This window comes from Dipodomys spectabilis, unplaced genomic scaffold (assembly GCF_019054845.1).
Source record: "Dipodomys spectabilis isolate Male_0828 unplaced genomic scaffold, ASM1905484v1 ptg000499l, whole genome shotgun sequence".
NCBI classification, from domain to species: Eukaryota; Metazoa; Chordata; class Mammalia; order Rodentia; family Heteromyidae; genus Dipodomys; species Dipodomys spectabilis.
In genome coordinates this window covers 459,497-481,131 of record NW_024871176.1, presented here as the reverse complement: position 1 = coordinate 481,131, position 21,635 = coordinate 459,497, and the positions used below count along the sequence as shown (strand labels likewise).

The following is a 21,635-nucleotide window of genomic DNA, read 5'->3' as shown; positions in this document are numbered from 1 at the left end:
CAATGGCTCCCACCTTTAATCCTAGCTGTTCAGAAGGCTGAGATATGAGTATTAAGGTTCAATGCCAGCCTAGACAGAAAAGTTCAAAAGACTCCATCTCCAAATAAACAGCAAAACACAAAACAAAACAAAAAACCAACAAACCACAACACAAAAACCAGACTAGAGACATTCAAGTGTTAGGATGCCAGCATGAACAAAAAGGCTGAGCTAGTGCACAAAAGGCCTAAAGTTCAAGGCTCTGGTAGTCTCTCTCTCTCTTCCTCACACACACACAAACGTACTATAGTAAAATAAGTATTCCTCTTCAAAAGAGGCTTATTGCAAAGAGATGTGTAAAGACAAAAGCACCAATTTTGGGACAGAATTATAGTGAATACTTGTAGCCATCAAAGACTGGCCAACTAAGATATTTCTAGACAGTGGTCTAGGCAGACTTTGAACCCCATCACTTACTGGATCACAGTCACTTGAACCTTCCTATCTACTTCATCTTTCCTGACATCATGGTCAGGAGATAGGGACTAAACCGGTAGCATCATTTCCCTTATTTCCCTTTCCTGTCATCATGTACTTTGCTGCTGTGTGTTGTGACAAGCTTGTTTGCAGAACAGACTGTCTTAGAAACTTTCTTCTACCTGATTGCCATAGAGTGTTGGGAGCCACTGTTCAGTCATTTTGGTGGATATTGAGCCATTAGAGGCTTATTGAACTGAAGAGTTTTCTACATGGTGCTGTGTGGCTCAAAGTACTGGTGGTGCCCCCTAAAAGTAAAGCAGCCTCACACTTAGGTATAAGGTGAGTCTGGAGGCACTGATTATCATTTGAGCACTGACTTGAGAAGCAGCAAGCCCTGGTCTCCCAGAAGGCAGCCTTGGAAGAGACTCCCAAGTTGGGAGTTGCCCATGTGGCAATGTGATGTGGGTGGGAAGTGAGTGGGGTGCATCCAGTAACTAGAAAACAGACCACTTGGACTCCAGTGTATGAGCACCCTCTAGGGAAGCAAGCTTTATTTGCATTTTGAGGGAACATGAAAAACAGGTTGACACAATGCTCAGTCCCTTTTTAAGTGACTCCTTGGGGACAAAGTCAAAGTCAGGAAGCAGAGCAATGGAATGCAAACATAGAAATTCCCTATGATTTGCCTTAGTGAGTAAACAACACGTAAAATAACTGCAGTCATTCCCAAGAACTTGGCTCATTGTAAACGCCGCTGTGTAAGGAATGAGTGTGATGTCACCTCTACTGGCCTTGTGTGCAAAGTTTTTGGTCAGAGCATGACAAAAAAGGCAGATGGCTATCGGGCATTAAAAGCACAATTCTTTGTGTCTAGGAACATAACTGGCAACGTTCACTGTATGATTCAGACATCAACTAGAATAGGAGTTTGTGTTTCTCTTCCTATCCCAAAAGAAGCGCAATAGGAAACAGACGCAAAACAAAGGAGGATACAGTTTACCGGGTGATTTCAGTGCAGCCTGGGAGAATGGTCGGCCGGTATTCCCCAGGGTCTGTGTGTTATGTGATGGATATTTACAGGAGAGCTAGACAAAATAGTTAACTACTAAAAGTATCCAAAAGAGGCCTGAGAAAAATCTGGTTAAAATGTATAACCTTGTATTGCTACTGATGGGAGTAGTCATTTTTATCTTTAAAAATAATAAAAAGATTCTGTTAAAAAATAGATTTATCCAGAAAGATGTTGTTTTGAACTCTCAAAAGCAATGTGGAATCATCACTTTCCCTTTTGAGGAGCCATCATGCTCCGTGTTCACATCTCATCTCAAACCCATCCTTTCCTGCCAAATTGCAAGTCGGATTTGCAGCTGGTGCCTCCTAGGCCTCCCTGGAACAGGCAACACATTTGTGTTGGCAACAGCCCTGGGTTCCCCTCTCTATCCCGCCAGGGACAGGATTAGCTGCCTTGGGTTTTGTCTGGAGGAACCTGCTCTCAAAGGAGCTGCCTTCTCAAAGACAATCCAGATCCCTCAACACATGGAGTGAGGTGGTTTGAAACTATTAGTAAGTTTTAAGGCTAAGGCAACATCCGTGGTCATTCATCTTCATTTGATGCAAATAGTTAAGCATAATCTAAAATAGATCCTGTACATATCTCCTCTTTAACTTTAGCTAGGGTGTGAGGAGGGGGTAGAAGGGGTGGGGGCTGGAAGGTATGGAACAAGGTGGAAATGGAGAGGAATGATGGCAACTTCCTAGAAACCCTATAGAAAGGTAAAAATAAAGAGTAGATCGGCACAACCCATTTCTTTGGTGAACACTAAAGAAGGTGTCCAATTCTCATAAGCCACTCTACAAAGGCTGCTGCTCTCCTATATAAAAGCACCCTGACTTAGCAATAATGTTATCACTCTGGGGTAGAAATGTATCTAGAACCCTGCACGAATTGGGGTTTTGTCTAAAGCTGGTAGTAAAAATGTGACCTGCAAGCCAATACAGCTAATGGAAAGTGGCGGTGCTGTCCTCCTCGTGGCCTGGAGCTGGGCTGCCAGGCCCTCTTTCCACTCCAGGGGCACCTACAGGGCCGGGGAGTCACTGGTCCTGCACCTCTGTGGAAAGAAGGGGCAGCTGCCATCTACATGAAGTGGAGGCCCTCAGGCCTGGGGCCTGGCAGCGGACACAGCACTCATGTGCAGCCCAGAGCCTTGGTGCATGGCCCGTGCAGACAGAAAGATCTATTTCTCAGTGAGTGACAGCTGTAAGACTTGCTGGAGCTCAGCCTCCTCCTCCTGGAGACGGAGTTCCCGCTCTTCCAGCTCTTTGGCAGAGAGCTCCATGGCCAACTGCAAGTCGCTGTCAAAACGGCTGGACTCATTCAGGGCACCTGGGCACAGGCCTTCCATGTTGGTGAGGAGGCTCTCCTGGATGGCCCTGGGTTGAAGAGAAAGAAGAAAAGGCAGTCAGCTACTACATCGTGGCAGTGGCAGCAAGGACACTGTGCCAGGTGCTTTTCTATGTGCATATAACTGTGCATGGGAGCATGGGTGCCAGAAAGCTGCTACTCAGAAGAGGAGACCCTGCCCAAGATCACCCAGCTACTATGTGATGGTGCTGGGAATTGAACTTGAGTCTGTTTTACAGCAAAACCAGGTTGTTTACAACTCTGGCTTATACCTAACTTACAGAAAAAAGTGCCTTGAAAATGCATCATTACAGTTTTCTTTTTTTTTCTTAAAAAGAGCTAACATCTCTGTAATTATTCCCCATGTCACTGTCTTTAAAATGGTATAAACTTCTCACTAGAGACATCACAGACCGAATAGACCAGAAAACATTTTCTCTCTTTTCTGTCAGTAGCATTGACCTGTGCCCTGTCAGCCCTTCTACCACTCCTTCCTGGAAAGGAGCTATCAGACATGTAGAGAGCTAATTTAATGAGTAGTTTTGCCATAAAGAAAAGAGTAATATGCACAGCCACACATTTGCCAAAGCAGCAAGGGCCTGTGTCAACCTCAGTTTGACAAGAGCCACATGGTCAAGAGTCATGCCAAGCCAAAAGTAGGAGCTCATGGCAGTCATCCTAGCTACTCAGGAAGCTGAGATCCACAGGATCCCAGACCAAAGTCCACGAGACTTTCATCTCCAAAACAGCAATCAGAAGGCTGAGCTGGAGACGTGGCTCAAGTGGTAGAGTGCCAGCAGTGGGTAAGGAAGCCTGAGTTCAAAACTCAATACTAACAAAAAAAAGTTATTATTTATCACCTCTCATACTGGGCCTCATAGCTGTGTGTTGGGCTGATCCCTCCATTTGAAGCTGGTCCTGAAAGTTCCTACAAATACAAATACGATGGACGTGAACAACTCTGAGAAGGAATAGCTGCCACCTTGACAAGGAAATAAGAGCTATAGAAACAAAATATTTTCCATGCCTATTATTGATAATGCTGTGTGAAATACTAATGGAGATTGGGGTTACCTCAAAGATCCTACAAGATTTTGAAGGGTGTCAGAAGCCATGCTGATTGGGCTGCCACCTTCTCCTAGATTACACATGATACCCTTAGGCTACATTTACATGGCCAAAGACATCACTCTTTTAGGGCAAGAGTAGAGGATCACAGTTCAAAGCCAGCTCAGGCAGGAAAATCTGTGATACTCATCTCCACTAAACCAACTGAAAACCGGAAGTGGCACTGTGGCTCAAGTGGTAGAGTGCTAGCCTTGAGCTGAAGTGCTGAGAGTGCCTAGGCACAGAATTCAAGCCCTATAACCAACAAAAACAAAACAAAACACCTCAATTTTAACTACATTTTAAGCATGAGGAATAGGAAAGACTCTGAAAACACTGTCAGCAATGCGAAGTAGGGTTTGCAGATGGTCAGCTTTCATAAAAGACAGGGTATGTAAAGCTTAAAATAATCTATAAATATCATGAGTCAAACTGGTTATTTAGGTAAGTGCCACTAATGCCAACAAACCTGGCTCCTGCTGGACTCCAGCAAGCTCTGTTGAATGGCAAACTGCATGATTTCATAATCTTCGTCTTGTAAGTGCACATTTCTGCCATTGTCTTGAACATGATAAGATTCAGGAATTTCAAATACAGATTGATCAACCTCAAAGTTTGTAACCTGGGAAGCTAAAACACAAAAGGAAACAATCCAGTGTCTGAGCTCATTACCATAAATTTTGACCTTTCTTATTTCCAGACAGGATCTCAATGTATAGTTTAAGGTGACCTCAACCTCACTGCTTAGCCCAGGCTGGCCTCAAGCTTATGGTCCTGCTTTGAGCTAGGAAGTCAGACACATACCAACTTGTCCAACATTCAGACTTTTTTTTGTTTGTTTGGAGATAGGGTCTTGCTGTGTTGCCCTGGCTGGCCTTGAATTCCTAACCACAAGAGATCTTCCTGCCTCAGCCTCTCAAATAGCTGAGACTACAGGAATGAGCCACAATACACAGCTTTAAAGATTTTAAAAAAAGGATCACAGTAATGATAATTACTATTACATGAAGGATTTTTAAGACTAGTAAAACAGTAAAATGTATTGCAGTACAGTTTTTCTTTATGCTTTGATCTTGTAAGTGGAAACATTAATGCATAATCATAAAAATACTGAAAACTATTATATAAAAAGTGAAGATTTCTCTTTCAACTCTAGTTCTATTTCCAGATTCTAGACAGAGGAAGGGTTTACTTGTGTATCCTTTGAGGACTAAGTCTAATATGTGTAGCTGTGTATTTTTCCAAAAGAAAAAAAATTGGATCGAATGCAAGAAAACATGAGGGAATTTGGAAACATCTATAAATGCTGTCTTAACTGTATTGGTGTTTACACAGAATGCATAGATCTGTTCAAATGCATGGAATTGTCACACTAAAGTGAGACCCTTTGACTATGCATATTAAACTCATTATAGATGATTTTCTTTAGATTTTTAAAATTAACATATCAATTATACAGGGGACCCTGTTCATTGCTACATCTTCAATAAAGCTGATTTTTAAGAAAAGCTGTCTTCCCGGCTAGGGGCAATGCAGGCAACTGAACTCAAGGCCTTGTGCTTGACTTCTTGAGCCATGCCTCCAGCCTTTTTTGTTTTAGGTATTTTTCAGTTAGTACCTTGTTCTTTTGCCTAGGGATAGTCTCAGGCACACCCCTCCCCCCCACCTTCCTGGCTGCCATGAAGTAAGCAGTTCTGCCTTACCACACCCTTTGCCATTATATTCACCCACAGAGCCAGAAACAAAGGAGCCAGCAGAACACAGCCTATAACCTATGAAATCATGAGCCCAAAGTAAGTCTTTCCTCGTTTTGCTTCACTCTTGTTAATCAGTGATGAAAACTGGCTAATAAAATATCCTCCAAATTTTTTCTTTTCATTTACTCTGAAGGAAATCTAAAAGGTTCCATTTATCCAACACAGATCTATTTCATATAGATACCTGAGTATCAAAATGATTAGTAATCAATAAATCAATTAATGTTAATCATTAACATATGAATTATTGATATAATGCATTAATATGTTATACTATATCAATAATATATTGTAATATATCAATAATGAATATATGTTGCTTTTAAAATCACAAACTGAATTTTTTTTTTTACCTGAATCAGCCTGGGTCCCTTCCACATTTTGACTTTCTTCAGCAGTGCTGCAGCCATTAACATTTCCAAATGTAATCCGTGCATTTAAGACATGAAATAAGGGAATTTCTAACAAAACAAAAGCTTTTATAAATAAACTTTACTGAAAATAATAACAGCCATCATTGACTGAATGCTTACTAAGCTGGTACTATGCTCAGCACTTCTTTCTCAGTATGATTTCACTTTATCCTCAATAACATCCTTAATATCAAGATGGAAAACTGAGGTTCAGATTCAGATTAAGCATGTGATTAAGTGACTGAGCTAGAATTCATATGTCATGAATACACAACCAACTCAAACTAAAATTCATCAGCTTTCTTATTCATAGCTAGCACTCTACCACTTGAGCCATGCCTCAGTCTGCCATTTTTCTGGCTAAATAGAGATAGAATTTTTTGGACTTTTCTGTCTGGGCTGGCTTCCAACCATAATCCTCTCTGATTTTAGTTGGTTTTTTTTGTTGTTTTTTTTTTTTGGGGGGGGGGTCTGGTCGTGGGGCCTGAACTCTGGGTACTGTCCCTCAGCTCTTCAGCTCAAGGCTAGCACTCTACCATTTGAGCCACAGTGCCACTTCCAGCTTTTTACTTTTTGCTTATGTGGTGCTGAGGAATCGAACCCAGGGCCTCATGCATGCAAGGCAAGCGCTCTACCACTGAGCCACTTTCCCAGCCCTTGATTTTAGTCTTTTAAGTAGATAAAGTTACAGGTATGAGCCATTGTATTTATATACTATATATAGCATTCTGCATACTAGGTTAGGCCCTAAATCATAGTTACCTATCAAAGGTTCTTAATGAGAGTTGTATTCTCTAAATAATTACCTAATCTGAAATTTCATTTGAGTAAAGTTTAAAGTTTCACTTAAGGTTTGACTTTAAAACAATGTTATATTTTGATGGCTTTTTACATCTTTGTCAATGGAACCAAATGGCTAGAGATCTCCTAATTCTCATATGCAAAATGAACCAGATTGTAACGCTTCTTAAAACAGAGCATAATTCTGTTACCTCCTCTATTATATTTATCATAGGCTACCTGGTACCTCCAATTCCATGAAACATCATATCATCCACAAAAATGAGTAAATCTCACACTTGTGCCTGAGCTGAATGGTACCTATTTTGACAGGAAATCCAGGCGGGAATTCCAATTTGATGAAATCTCTTAGTCTTGCAAAATGAGCGCTAGTTCGAGCCATGAGGTCAATAATGGGAATGACTTGCTCCACAAGGGAGAGGGGAAACTCTTCACACATCCACAGTGTAGCTTTAAACCTGCAGGATTTGATGGAAAAAGACAGATGCTCTCAGATGGGGAGAGCATATCAGTACAGCACGGTGAGTTAGAACAACAGCTTCTCACTCCACATGCTACTGAGTTATCTCTTAAATTCAGAACCACTCAGGCCTGGAACCATGAGGAATTTACATCACCCAGAATTCTTGTGATCAGAAGAGGCCTTACATTCCAACCTACTCCTGCAATAACCTTAATTAACAAAAAGCATGGAGAAATTGATAGCTGATGGAAATCATTTCATTGGAGCAGCCAATGGGGGGATAAAAGATCCAGGCACTGGTGGCTCATGCCTATAATCTTAGCCACTCAGGTGGCTGAGATCTGAGGATTGTAGTTCAAAGCCAGTCTGGGAAGGAAAGTGTGTGAGACTCTTCAATTAATCACTAAAAAAGGTCAGAAGTAGAGTTGTGGCTCAGGTGGTAGAGCACTAGCCTTGAGCACAAAAGCTCAGGGACAGTGCCTAGACCCTGAGTTCAAGCCCCAGGACTGGCACAAAAAAAAAAAAATACTTTCATTTATTATCCCACTTGAAAAAAGCTAATGAGAAAGGCAGTCTACTATTACTTTTCCCAGATAAAGTAACTTAAAAGTGAAAGGGCCAGAGGCATGAAGGACCCTTACACTATAAAACAGTACAACTTCTGACTCCATCTGTAAATTGAAAATGGCTCTTACTTTTGAGTTCTAATAGTCAGCTCTTTTGGCCTTCCGATGTCCCTGTCTTTCAGATCAAAGTCTTCATCAAAGTACTGGTCAGGTGTGATGGCCGTGGGGTTGTTTGCGGTGGCACACTCTGTAGTGAGGTCCTGCTGAGCCAGAACTCAGAATCAGAAGTGCAAATGATGCTTACAAGTAATGGCCTACAGCACTCAAGTCTATGAGGCAGACATGTTAACCAGCTACCATCAGGAAATTCTAGTCACTAGTTTTGTTTTTTTAAACTATTTAATGGAACATGCCAATCAAAAACTCTGTTAGCAAGCTACATGGCAAATCCAATGGATTTCCTCATCTAAAAATGTTCCTGTACTCTCTCTTCCATTTTTATTGAAAAGAAATTGACGAAAACACTTTAAAGTTGGGTTGGAGGCATGGTTCAGGTTTCTGAGCTAAGGTTCCTGCATTAGGAAATCCATTTATAGCAGGTGTGCAGTTCTGAGTTCAAACTGCAGTAACCCCAACACACACATACATATTTTTTTCAAAGAATGTAAGATTTGAATCTTGGAGTTTAAGTTCCAGCTCTGTGACACTGGAAAGGAAATTTCATTTTTCTGATCCTCAGTGATATCCACTGTGCTAGTTACATATAGTGATTTGGGGGAATCAAGTAAGAAAATATTATTGTGCTGTCACAATAGAAACAGTGTTATGTCGTATAGAGGTGCCTTATTTATAACAGATGAGAGAAAACATGCCTAATTTCTGTAATCATACCATTCCTTCAAAAGCTTTGTTTTCAAAGACTCATTCATCTTAATTCTCTTTCAAAAGAGAGCCTCTTACTCAAACTTGGGAATTCTTTTTAATCTTTTTACACAAAGTAGCCTACTCAGGATGCAGAAAATACCATCACAAGCACTGATGAGCTGATTTCACTTTTCATTAAACTGCACTAAATGAAAAACTCACCCCTTGAGCACCAAACTGATGTTCCACAGTACCCAGCAGGGATTCTAAAGGGTTCCTGTCCGCTACAAAGGAAGAATAGTTTAATGCTTAATATTATATCTCACTCGTGCCTGTAGAAAAAAATATCTTCATCACATTTTAAAGTTTCTGAGCTAAGCTACCTGGCATTAGGAAATCCATTTATAGTCAGGCTGATAAAAATCATCCACAAAAACAACTTTATTCTTTATAGCATACTAATTAAGATCTTTAAACTAGAGCATTACAAGAATTGTTTGTTTGATTGCTTTTTGGTTGTGGGGCTTGAACTTGGCCTAGGCGCTGTCCCAGAGTTCTTCAGCTCAAGGCTAGCACTCTCCCACTTAAGCCACAGCACCACTTCTGGTTTTCTGGTGGTTAATTGGAGATAAGAGTCTCATGGACTTTGCTGCCCGCGCTGGCTTTGAACCATGATCCTCAGATCTCAGCCTCCTGAATAGCTAGGATTATAGGCATGAGCCACCAATGCCTGGCTCCTGAAATCCATTGCTTTATGCAATTAATATATGTTAATAGAAGAAAACTGAGTTAAAGCAGAATATTGGATGGAACTTGGATTTAGGAATGAGCCAGATATGGGTTCTGATCCCACCTTGGCCATTCACTGCTGTGTGCTCTGGGGCTCAATTCCTTCATCTGTCACAATGGAGCAGTGGAAAAGTGCTAGTGGTACTGGTGCTTAAGCAATTACTATATACTTCAGGCACAATGCTAAAGTGTTGTATGTGGGAACTCATCCAAGTCTCTTAACAACTAAGAGGGTCAGTATCACCTCCTTTTTGCTGCTGAGGAATCTGAGACACAGGGGATATGCAGTTTCACAAGAAATAGCAACACCACTTCTTGGTGGTGCGCTAGTTCAGAGCCCATGTTTTATCCAAATCTTTCCTTATAAGAGGTTAGATGACATCACTCATTGATAAACATTCTCTAATATTCTTTATCTACTTCTTTGGATAAATCTAACAATTGTCATAATTCAGAAAGAAGCCTCATGAATGGTTTTAATTACAGCTGAAAGCAACTATGGAAAAACTCCAAGAGTGAGTCAGTCTGTGGAAACTTTTATAAAAAGGTTAGCATGCCCCAATAACATGAACCCCAAATGTAATAGAGCCAACAAAGGCTCTCGCTAAACTAAAAAGAATAAACAAAAGAATTAAAAAAGCAAGGGGAGCCAGGCGCCGGTGGCTCACGCCTGTAATCCTAGCTACTCAGGAGGCTGAAATCTGAGGATCGCGGTTCATAGTCAGCCCGGGCAGGAAAGTCCATGAAACTCATATCTCCAATAAACACTCAGAAAACCAGAAGAGCACTGAAGCTCAAGTGGTAGAGCACTTGCCTTGAGCTGAAGAGCTGAGGGACAGTGCCCAGGCCCAGAGTTCAGGCCCCACAACCAACAAAAAAAAAAAAAAAAGCAAGGGGAAGATTACCTTTATATCTCTTTTTTTCTTCTTCTGTCAAATGCTCTGTGCGTATTTTGGTTATCACACTCACATTATTTACTGTGTAAACCTTGAGAGATGTGCACAAAAGAAAACAGTGACACAGAACATCAAAACTCAGAAAAGAAAACATCTTAAGAGCAAGAATGCTGAAGCAAAAGAAACCAAAACAATCTAGCCAAATTAAAATGAGAAATGGTTAACAATCATTAGGATCCTTTCAAAATACACAAGCTATTCATCTGGAAATGCATCCACAGTTATCCTTCATAGCTGGTCACGGAGGGGCTAATTTGACAGGCTGCATCTTCCCACTTGCCCTGCCTTTTGCTAAACAGCCTCCATGTCTTGGACTTAGGTTTCCCAACCGAGTTCCCACTGCACCCAAGCCTGCTTCCCACTCCTCCACTGCTCTGGTAATCTTCTAACAGTGCTGTCTTAGGCAGCCATCTGCAGGGCTGGGCAGAAGGAAAAGGGTGAGGTTCTCTAGACCTGGCAGATTCAGAGAAATCCTGCAAAATACTAGTGAAGACATTCTACCTAGTGACAAAAAAAATTACTATATATCTATATCTATCTATCTATCTATCTATCTATCTATCTATCTATCTATCTATCTATCTATCTATCTATCTATCTATCTATATTCCTCCAGAGAAAATGCTCCCAGGGGTGACTAAGGAATATGGTGGTGTGAAAAATCAAGGGTCACAGTTAACAAAGAATTAACTGTCTGTGCCATATGTGGATTCCCAAAGCTGAAAGCTGCAGAAAATAACACTCAGGACTGTTTCTGAATGCATCTCACTGAGCATGACGTAAGATTTCTCTGCTCACTCAGAGCCACCAGAGGATCCTGCAGCACCTGGCTCCATCCATAAGCCATCAATCCCTGACGCATTGCGAGACCAAGCAAAGGCCAGCTGGCAGCTGGCCAATGGACAAAATCAAACGCCAGATGACCTGACAGAGCACGGCTTCCACGACTTCAAGGTTTTCAATTCCCTGACGTCATGTAAATGCACCATGAGCCCACTGGTTACAATGAGGCTAATTTTTTTTAAAATAAGAGCCTTAGAGTCAGCTAGAGAAATAATTTTTTTGAAGTAATAGAAATGAACAAAAATTACTGTGTAATATTTTTAAAAGATGACAGGTCTAATCTCCCTCTATCTCTAAAGACCTCCTCAGGACACACTATCCCATTCTCTGAATGTCAAATAAGATAAAACATCTGAGGGGGGGAGGAAGAGGGAGGGAGGGAGTGAGAGGAAAGGAGGGAGGAAGGAAGGGGGAGAGAGGGAGAGAAAGAGGGGGGAGAGGGAGAGAGAGGGAGAGAGAGAGGGAGAGAGAGAGAGAGAGGCATTAGACAGAACTTATTTCCCCAAGGACCTTCTGGCACAGATGCATGAAACAAAAATTCTGAACAGACTCCCCATTTGCATAGAAGCTAAATAGCTATATTAAATCTTACTTTAAGAGTTTCCTTTTACCTTTGCTTCGTAACCATTAACAACTTCTGCTTTATCTGTCCTCCAGCCCCAGAATCCGGATTTAGTTCTGATAAAAAGTGAACACCACAAATTTCTACATGTACAATATGCCATTCAGATTCATCCCTGAAGCCTTTACAGTTTTCTCCCCCAGCTTAAGTTAGCGAAGGACATTTGGAAATCATGGTCCTGATGGCCACAAAAGGATGCTATCGATGACAGATGGTTTAAACATCCCCCGCCCGCCTCCCACTGTTATTAATCAATTTGCCTCACTCCACACGTAGAAAGCTTCCATTCTTGGCTTCTTTACAAAAACTGCCAGTGTAAAGGACAAAGGTGGGGACATTGATTGGACAGCTGTCCTAACGAAGAGAATGAAGATGACCAGCGTCCAAAGTCTCACCGCAAGGAAAAGTATGTGGGTCACCCTTTATCTGGGTCATCTTAACTACAGCCACAGATAAGCGGCCACATCTCCATGGAGGAATCTTAGAACAATGGAAGAGTGCCCACTGGACTGGAAGATGGTGGGTGGGGCACGAACTCCTCACTGCACTAGAAGAGGCTAGGAAAGCTGGTAGTTTGTGAATCACCGCTCTAGCAGGTCCACAGCAGTACGGGAGAGAGGAACACAAGCAGTTTTTCAGCATTGTTTTTGGATTCCAACAGCAACAGTAGCTGTAAGCATTGCAATGGGCCCAGAAACCCAATGAGTCAACTCTATATACTCCTGACAAGAAATACATTCAGAACCAAGGACAGCCAAGAGGTTTTAATTCTGATTCTCATTCTTTCCTTTTTTCTTTTTTATACCATCTCACTACATAGCCCAGGCTGACCCCAAACTCTCAGTCCTCCTACTTCAACCTTCTGAGTGTTGAGATTTAGAGGTGTAGAGATATAGGCATGGACCACCACACTCAGCTCTGGTTTTGGGGTTTTTTTTTTCTCCCTTTTCTCTCACTTCTTTCCTTCTTTCCCTTCCTTTCTTCTTCTTCTTTTGTTTTTTTTTTTTGTTTGTTTGTTTTGTTTTTTGTTTTGCCAGTCTTGGGGCTTGAACTCAGATGACTGGCTGTTTCTTAAGCAGACTAAAACACTACCACTCAGAAGGGACCCCTGCCCAGCCCTGCCCTTGGTCTAGGATAGCACATGCTAGCTTTATTTGGCCCTGTGTAGGGCAAAAGCCTGCCTGCTGCTCTCCCGGGTGAGTGAGGGGAAGCTGGAGAGCAGCTTTGGGAACACTAGCAGGTTAACCAAGTCATCAAAACCAATGCATTTATTCATCTTTTCCGTTTCTAGTTTCCTTTCCTTCCAGTGGAAGTTGGTAATGACATGGGTCTGGATGGGGCATCATGAGGTTTTGGTCTGTTTTACACCATTCTAGAAAGAAGAGACCAGGGCTTTCCATTTCCTCTGAGTTGCCTACAATTAGTGCAACATAACCCATGCAGGAGCAGGCAGGACTCTGAACAGGATTACATCAAATGCTAGCTCTCGCCACTCAGAACTTACATTCCAGAAACAAAATAAGTGTTAGAAGGCAGATGTGTGGAGATCACAAGTGTAACAAATAAACCACAATCTCATGGCCATCTCTAAGTGGATATCAATTAACAAATTCAATCCTCAGTTTCTGGTCATTGCTTGAGTCACTTCGTGTTTAAGCTGGGACATGGTCTCCTTGGGGACTGAGAGGTGATGGCATCTGTTCCACGTCATTGTTCACATTGGCCGAGGGATGAAACTACGCCATTCCCCAAGGGCCCACCAAGCTCTTTGGCTGTCTATAACGGCTCCATATCAATCCTGGCTTCTAGTGACTTCTAACACTGCAGTATAATTAGTGAACTCAGAGGCAACCCATTTTAAAACCATGATGCTAGTGGCCTTGGCCCTGGGATAACTGCATGTATAGGTATTCAAATGACAGCCTGGCTTTGCTCTAACATCCTTTTCGCCTCCGCCTGTCTTCCCTGAGATCAGACACCAAACACAATTTAGAGAAAAGCCCTAAGTGACAGGGAATGTTTTATTTGAGGTGGGCATGGCATAATCTTTCAGAGAAAGGAAAATCCAAAGTACGATCAAATAGTACACACTGCAGACCAAAAATCCATCAGGGACATACAGTAATTTGCAAGCATGAAAAACTGATTGACAGACTCCAAGAAAGTGGGAGAGAGCTATACCTTCCACATAAAATGGGAAAGAATCACATTTAGCCAAATAAACACTTGCACCTCTGTGCAAACCTCACAGTCAAGAGTGGCTAAAATCCTTCCTTGATGCATGAGAAGCTCGCTGATCACATATTTAATTATGAGGTCTGTAAAGCAGCTCAGCTGTCCCAGAAATTCTTGCTCAGCAGCCAACTGTCAGCTGCAAATGGAGAGTCAGCTAGAACCATTTGAAACCCTGTGACCATATAAATACAAAACATGCCTTCTTCCTCAATACTCATTTTCTATCTGCACTGGCGGAATAAAATCATTTACTGCTTCACTCCTTTTATAAGGCACAAGCAATGACTCTTGCAACTGTGCTGATGAGCTATATAGGGAACAATCTCTTTTCTTATGACATCTTAGCGTCATAGACTTCTAAGACATCATCTTGAAACACACATGCTCGCTCTCTCTCTCTCTGTCTCTCACTGTCTCTGTCTGTCTCTGTCTCTGTCTCTCTTAGCTAAGGAAATGGAAAACTGGAGAGATCAAGCCCCTTGCCCTGAACCATGTGGCCCTACTGATAGCATTCAGTCTTTCCCCTCTCATCTCTACTGATGGGCTGTGGGAATGAGGGCAGCCTTGAACTCCTGGGGTTATAAACAGAGTCCTAAACTGAAGGTATGCTCCCTGCCTGCAGAGGAGCATGGGAAACCTGGAGATACTTCCAGGTAGATCCACAGTTCAGTCCCTCAACTCTGCTGTCCTCAGTGTTGGCAGGAAGACATCCCTATCTCAGGGGATGCTTATGGCTCCCATCAGAACAAAACCTGGGGACATCACACAAGCTGTGTTGTTCTGGCTTTTCCTTCTGCTCCAACAGATACCCTAGTCCTACTGTCTGATCTAAGTTGGAAGGAAAAAAGCACAAGTTTTTAGGTTTGCCTAAAAATCTCTCAGTTTTATGAGGCAATTTTACACCAGAATCATAGAAGAAAAGAATAACTTCAAAAGAGGACAGTTAGCATATTTGCAAAGAGGAAAGGATGTCTGAAGCCAGGGTGAGTGCCCCTTTTAGTTCAGGTTATGCTACTGAGTGCCCCTTTTAGTTCAGGTTATGCTACTCTGGTTCCAAAGAGTTGGATCTGACATACTAGGCAAACACTAAGGGCTCATAGGGACTCCTTGATCGGTGTGACCCACGGTAGACAGGTGACAGCTACTGCTTCCCCTATACTCAAAGGCCTCCCGCCTCCTCTCGTAGGTGGATAATCAGGAGTGGTATTCTCATCTGGATCAACCCAGGAACACACCTCTCTGGAAAATTCTCCTCATAGAGTGTGCAACAAAACCAAACTCCTTCTAGATTCTTGTTCTAAACTATTGCTTCATATACATGGGGGGAAAAAAGACATATTTTGCTGTTATAGTAAGAGCAAATTGGACTAATATCAGTACAATTGAATTCAATACTAGGTTAATGTTAGCTGCCAGAAACTCACAGCTCTATGGTTTAGGACTAGGGATGTTGTTGCAGATTCAAAATACCAAAACAAAAATAAGATCCAAATAATATCCACTAGAAAAGGTCCATAGATGAATATGAAGTTATTTCTCTAACACTTAACCAATGTACTATAAAAAGGATAGGGAATACTGGAGGTAAGCTATGGTTTCTATTTGGTTGGACTAGAGATCATTCTTGAAACTTGCTAGTGTTTAGCAGGTCATATTAGGAAAAGAGCCCAATTAACCCATAATTTCCAATGAATACAGAGAGACATGGAATAGGCATTAAAATCTAGGGTCCAACTCCGTACCTTTCAAAAGCAATGTTTTTAGTATCAAGGCTGGTATTGATAACTGGACTTGTGAGCCGCCTTTCAACTTCCCTGCTTTTCGGCTTCATCAAGTCCAGAGTGAGACGCTCCATCTCTTGGGAAAGATCAAAGTGTTCAGTGGTGACCACTTTGTCATCGTGGTTGACTTCCATCAACTCTGCCCAGTTGTCTGTTAAAAGAGTCAAGAGCATAAGGAAGCTCGGCTCTAGAAAGACGCAAAATCATGTTAAGTCTCACATGCTAAAACATACCATCTTTCACACGGTTACTCTTTTTTCAAGTGTTGTCTGGTAAAGCCTCAAGAATACTGATTCTTGGGGCTGGGAAGGTGGCTCCGTGGTAGAGCGCTTGCCTTGCATGCATGAGGCCCTGGGTTCGATTCCTCAGCACCACATAAGCAGAAAAAGCCAGAAGTGGTGCTGTGGCTCAAGTGGTAGAGTGCTAGCCTGAGCTGAAGAGCTGAGGGACAGTACTCAGGCCCAAAACTCAGGCCCACAACCAACCAAAAAAAAAAAAAAAATAGAATACTGATTCTTGATTAACTCTTAGCACTGGGATTATGTGGCCAGCTTTCTAAACACTTACACATAGAAAGCCCTGAAATATTCTGCCCCAAAGACACAGATTAAAAAAAAATACTTTGCATTCTTTCTTTAGCAACACATTTCATCTATGACCCTTATAAAACATACTACTGTAGAATTAATTAATATAAATTTGCCAACTACAGTAGGTGAGCAATGCCATTTTTTAGCCTTCATGGGGAGGATCATGTTTAATTATGGAGGAAAACAGAGATGCAAGACAGAAAGCTTGTACTCAAATGCCCAGGAAAGCAAGCTGTCTCGTGTCACAAAGCTAAGTGTTGTGTGATAAATGACATGGGCAAGACAACTAGCCCAGACAGAAGGGATAGAGAGCTGAATGACTGATAAGAAAAACAACAACAAAGCTCCATAGTATCAGAAAAATAAACCACATCCATGACTGTGAACGGGTGCTAGTGGTTCAAAATCACTCTTACTAAAGGGCTGAAGCGTGGCTCAGCAGTAAAGTGCCCGCCTAGCAAGCAAGAAGTCCTATACTACAAAGTAATAATATTAATAATAGTCATAATAATTTTAAATGACTCTGTATTTAGCTTGTGCAATGATTACTATAACGGAACCACTTACCTTCTCCTTTAAATATAAAACTACGTCTCCCTCTTATCCAGCTCATGTTCTCAAATCCCAGCAATGTGATATCAACACGTAGTTTGGCACCACTTTTCCATATACGACAGACATCGTTTGGGCATATTCTGGAAACCAAGGGTACTGAAGAAAAAATGTACTACTGAGAAAACTCCAAGGGCCAAACTCAGGATGATTTTAGCAAAAGAAGGGAAGTACAAGATTCTGACTGCCAAAGAGAACTAGACTTCTTGGCTCCCAACTTATTATGTAAGAAGTTAACCTTAAAAATAACACAGAAAGCTGGGCACTGGTGGCTGTAATCCTAGCTACTCCTACTACCTAGGAGGCTGAGCTGTGTGGATCATGATTCAAATCCAGCCTGGATAGGAAAGTCTGTGAGATTCTTACGTTCAATTAACTACCAAAAAGCTGGAAATGAAGCTGTGGCTCAAAGTGGTAGCACTAGCTTTGAGCACAAAAACTCAAGGAGAGTGTCCAGATGCTGAGTTCAAGCCCCAGGACCTGCACAAAACAAAAAAAAAACATGGAAGCCAATGTGCATGCTGTGATCCCAACACTTTGGAGGTTGAGGCAGGAGGATTGTAAATTTGAGGCTAGTTTCAACCCTGTCTCAAAAATGGGGGCCTGGGGACTTTGCTCAGCAGACAGACATCTATTCAAGAGGGGGAAAAAAGCTTAATCAAATAAATAAACAAAAATGGAGGGGCTAGGTCTGTAGCTCAGTGGTATAACATCTGCTTAGCATCACACTCTGAATTCAATCCCTAGCATCAAAAAATAAAAATTAAGAATACAAAGGACCTTCTGTTCCACTTGTCAGAGAAACTCTAAACAAACACGAGTTTTCTCAGTCCTGAGACGAACCCTACTTACTAACCCCCTCCAGGACTCGGAGTATATCCATCTGGCCTTTGTCATTCACATGTGCTATTCTTGCCATATGGCTCCAGCCTTCTACATGACCACATCCACCATTCACAAAGCAGATGTCTAAAATATGCCACTTCTCAACAACACCTGAAGAACTCCTAAGTTTCCCAAACCAGGCTAAGGTTCTGTTCTAGAAACTTCTCATTGCGTTTAACTGCTTCAATACAAGTATGTCTTCTTGCCTGAAAGAGAAGTCTGGAAATGAAAGTGATTGAAATCTTGCTAATGAAGTGTCATTATTAACGAAGCAACCAACAGAAGTGGAACATATTTTAAAATGTTATCATTGCGGAGCATTGGTGGCTCATACACGTAATCCTAGCTACTCAGATGGCTGAGATCCAAGGACCGAGCCTTGAAGCCAGTCCAGGCAGATAAAAACTCAACAGACTCTTTTCTCCAATTTACCAGCAAAAACCAGAAGCAGAGGTGTGGCGTAAGTGGGAGAGTGCCAACATTGAGTGAAAAAGCCAAGCCAGAGTGCAAGGCCCTGAGCTCAAGCCCAGCACCAGCACACATATGCTCACACATGTGCACACATACACACACTCTCACTTGCTTGTTCTAACATTGATCTCACTTTCTTCCCCAGAACAGGAAGTCTGACAGAATCAAGCGAAATCATGGAAGTCTGGTTACTAAAATTTTCATAATTTAAAGTGATATTTTATTCTGGCCAAAGCAGATTGTTTGCAACTGCGAAAACAACAATGAAATCTGTTGAAATGTTTTGGGCAGGGAGGACAGGGAAAAATAGGGAAAAGAATGACTAGGAAACATGGTAAGCATGTATGGTCTAGAACATGAAATTTTCCCTGTATAACTACTGTATGCTCTTAAGCAAAAGAAGAAAAAAAAAAAGGCTGGGTGCAGGTGGCTCACGCCTATAATCCTGAGTTCTCAGGATTGCAGTTCAAAGCTAGCCCAGGCAGGAAAATCCGTGAGATTCTTATCTCTAATTAACCACCAGAAAACCAGAGTGGCATCATGGCTCAAGTGGTAGAGTGCTTGCCTTGAGCTGAAGAGCTCAGGGACAGCGCTCAGGCCCAGAGTTCAAGCCCCATGACTGACAAAAAGAAAAAAAAAAAAAGGAAACTCGTAAGATGGACAGGCATAGTGGTGCACACCTAATGAAACACTCAGGAGTTAGAGGCAGGAGAATGGTTAAGGAGTTCAAGCCAGCATAGAAAAGGAGAAATCCCAGAAATAAATTCAAGCCTACTGCTACTCACCCCAGCTGGTAAATTCCCACTTCATCTGTACATAGAAATCTGGCGCCTGAAGGAGAGACGAAGTAGGTCAGGTTCTTTGTTTTTTGGTCGGTCATGGGGCCTAAACTATGGGCCTGGGCGCTGTCCTTCAGCTCTTCAGCTCAAGGCTACTGCTCTTCCACTTGAGCTACAGTGCCACTTCCAGCTTTTTCTGCTTTATGTGGTGCTGAGGAATGGAACCCAGGGCCTCATGCATGCAAGGCAAGCACTCGACCACTGATCCACCTTCCCAGCCCAAGATGAAGATTTTTAAATACATGATCGTTCATGCCATTAGCTAAATACAAGCATAGCAAGGATTAATAGGGTTTTAGAGGAGGGGAAAAAGGAGAACAGAGAATAAAAATCAAGTGCAAACCCATTGAAATGAAAAGTTATATTAAAGCTGTTGTTTTACTTTGATATTATATATATCTAGAGAGTAAAGAAATTAACAGAAAGTGACAAGGTTGGAAGGGAATAAAAGGGGATTCAGTCAGGTTCCTAACAGTAACAGGAAGATGAGCTTAAGTATCGCCATACGCTGTGGGCCACAGTCTAGCCTCAAAAAAGAGGAGGAACTCAGTTGTCAGCTCTATGGGGAACTTGACTAGAAAGTACTTCAGATTTACTGGACTGCCTTGGGAATCTAAAACAGGAGGCTGCTAGACATCACTTCCTGAAGTGATTTTTCTCTCTGGTACCTTAAAAGATTGTGCCCCAATGTCCTCTTAAACTTTCAGTATTTGGCTTTCAGCAGTTTTATACTACTAGAGCAGTCTTCTTTAGGATTATTTTTTTTATACATCATTAATATCTTTAGAAGGATCTTGAAGAGCTACTAAGAAATCCAACAGCCGGGTACCAGTGGCTCACGCCTGTAATCCTAGCTACTCAGGAGGCTGATATCTGAGGATAGCGGTTCAAAGCCAGCCGGGGCAGGAAAGTCCATGAGACTCTTATCTTGAATAAACCACTAGAAAACCGGAAGTGGTGCTGTGGCTCAAGTGGTAGAACGCTAGCCTTGAGCTGGAGAGCGCAGGAATAGCGCCCAAGCCCAGAGTTCAAGCCCCATGAACGACCAAAAAAAAGAAAAAAAGAAAAGAAATCTAACAGCTACCATTCAAGAAGACAAATTCAGAGATTCCAGATGTTTTTTTCTTTTCCTCTTTTTTTTTTTTTTTTTTTTGGTCAGTTGTATGACTTGAATTCAGGGCCTGAGTGTTGTCCCTGAGCTTTTTTCCCCTAAGTTAGAACTCTACTTTGAGCCACAGAGCCACTTCCGGCTTTCTGGTGGTTAACTAGAGATGAAAATCTCATGGACTTTCCTACCCAGGCTGGTTTTGAACTATGACTCTCAGATCTCAGCCTCCGGAGCAGCTAGGATTACAGGCGTGAGCCACCAGCACCCAGTTTCCAGGTGTTTTCTTGTCCCCCGAGGTTTTTTGGGGTTTTTACAGAAGCACTAGGTAGGAGGGCCAGGAATCTACTTGGAGCTAAACCAGCTGATGGAGGTAGCTGATTAGAAATGTCAGCATATTTTATAAGGAGATTCTGCTGAAAAACACCATGTCAACAATAGTCTCTGGTACCACTAAACACACAAGTCATTTAATGGCTGTCCAGAGCCTCAGAGTACAAATCAGTGTAGTCTACTCCTATAGATCAATACAGGTAAAAAAAGAAAATCTTTCATGGACTAGGAACGTGGCTTAGTGGTAGAGTGCTTGCCTAGCATGCATGAAGCCTAGGTTTTAATTTCTCAGTACCATATAAACAGAAAAGGCCAGAAGTAGTGCTGTAGCTCAAGTGGTAGAGTGCTAGCCTTGAGCAAAAGAAGCTCAGAAACAGTGCCCAAGCCCTGAGTCAAGGCCCAAGACTGGCAAAAAAAAATTTACACTGTATTTTTAAATGAAGTGTGACCTCATGTTAAATAAGTCACTTGCTGCCCCACCAAATGTATGATGTTTTTAGTTCCTCCTACAGTAAGCTAGATAAGAAAACAATAAACCCATGTGACCTTTGCACAATCGTAAACATGTATCTGTTTTGAAAATAGTGCATGAACTATTTCATATTTTATGGGAAATTGCATTCTGCCACCTAGTAAAGGAGTATCTTAGTTATGGCTTAGAAAAAAATTTAAAGAATGCTCAATTAACACACAACAATCATCTCATAATGAAGTTGTTACTCTTCTTGATAGGGCTATTGATT

General features: G+C 41.9%; 1 protein-coding gene across 3 annotated transcripts in view; it reads right to left on the bottom strand.

Annotated features, from left to right (window-relative positions):
* Positions 1 to 982: 982 nt before the first annotated feature.
* Ankrd13a (ankyrin repeat domain 13A) overlaps positions 983 to 21,635 on the bottom strand; it is a 30,518-nt gene continuing 9,865 nt past the window's right edge. The window contains exons 4-15 of one of the 3 annotated variants that reach the window (XM_042669572.1): positions 19,401 to 19,446; positions 17,215 to 17,358; positions 16,019 to 16,208; positions 12,031 to 12,097; positions 10,526 to 10,607; positions 9,054 to 9,115; positions 8,097 to 8,230; positions 7,239 to 7,396; positions 6,078 to 6,185; positions 4,437 to 4,597; positions 3,721 to 3,788; positions 983 to 2,889 (exon numbers count right to left, since the gene is read on the bottom strand). In XM_042669572.1, the coding sequence (XP_042525506.1) occupies positions 2,694 to 2,889; positions 3,721 to 3,788; positions 4,437 to 4,597; positions 6,078 to 6,185; positions 7,239 to 7,396; positions 8,097 to 8,230; positions 9,054 to 9,115; positions 10,526 to 10,607; positions 12,031 to 12,097; positions 16,019 to 16,208; positions 17,215 to 17,358; positions 19,401 to 19,446 (1,416 nt within the window). In that variant the 3' untranslated portion in view covers positions 983 to 2,693. The remainder of the gene's footprint in view (positions 2,890 to 3,720; positions 3,789 to 4,436; positions 4,598 to 6,077; positions 6,186 to 7,238; positions 7,397 to 8,096; positions 8,231 to 9,053; positions 9,116 to 10,525; positions 10,608 to 12,030; positions 12,098 to 16,018; positions 16,209 to 17,214; positions 17,359 to 19,400; positions 19,447 to 21,635) is intronic. The other 2 variants (XM_042669574.1, XM_042669573.1) reach the window with 2 other exon arrangements.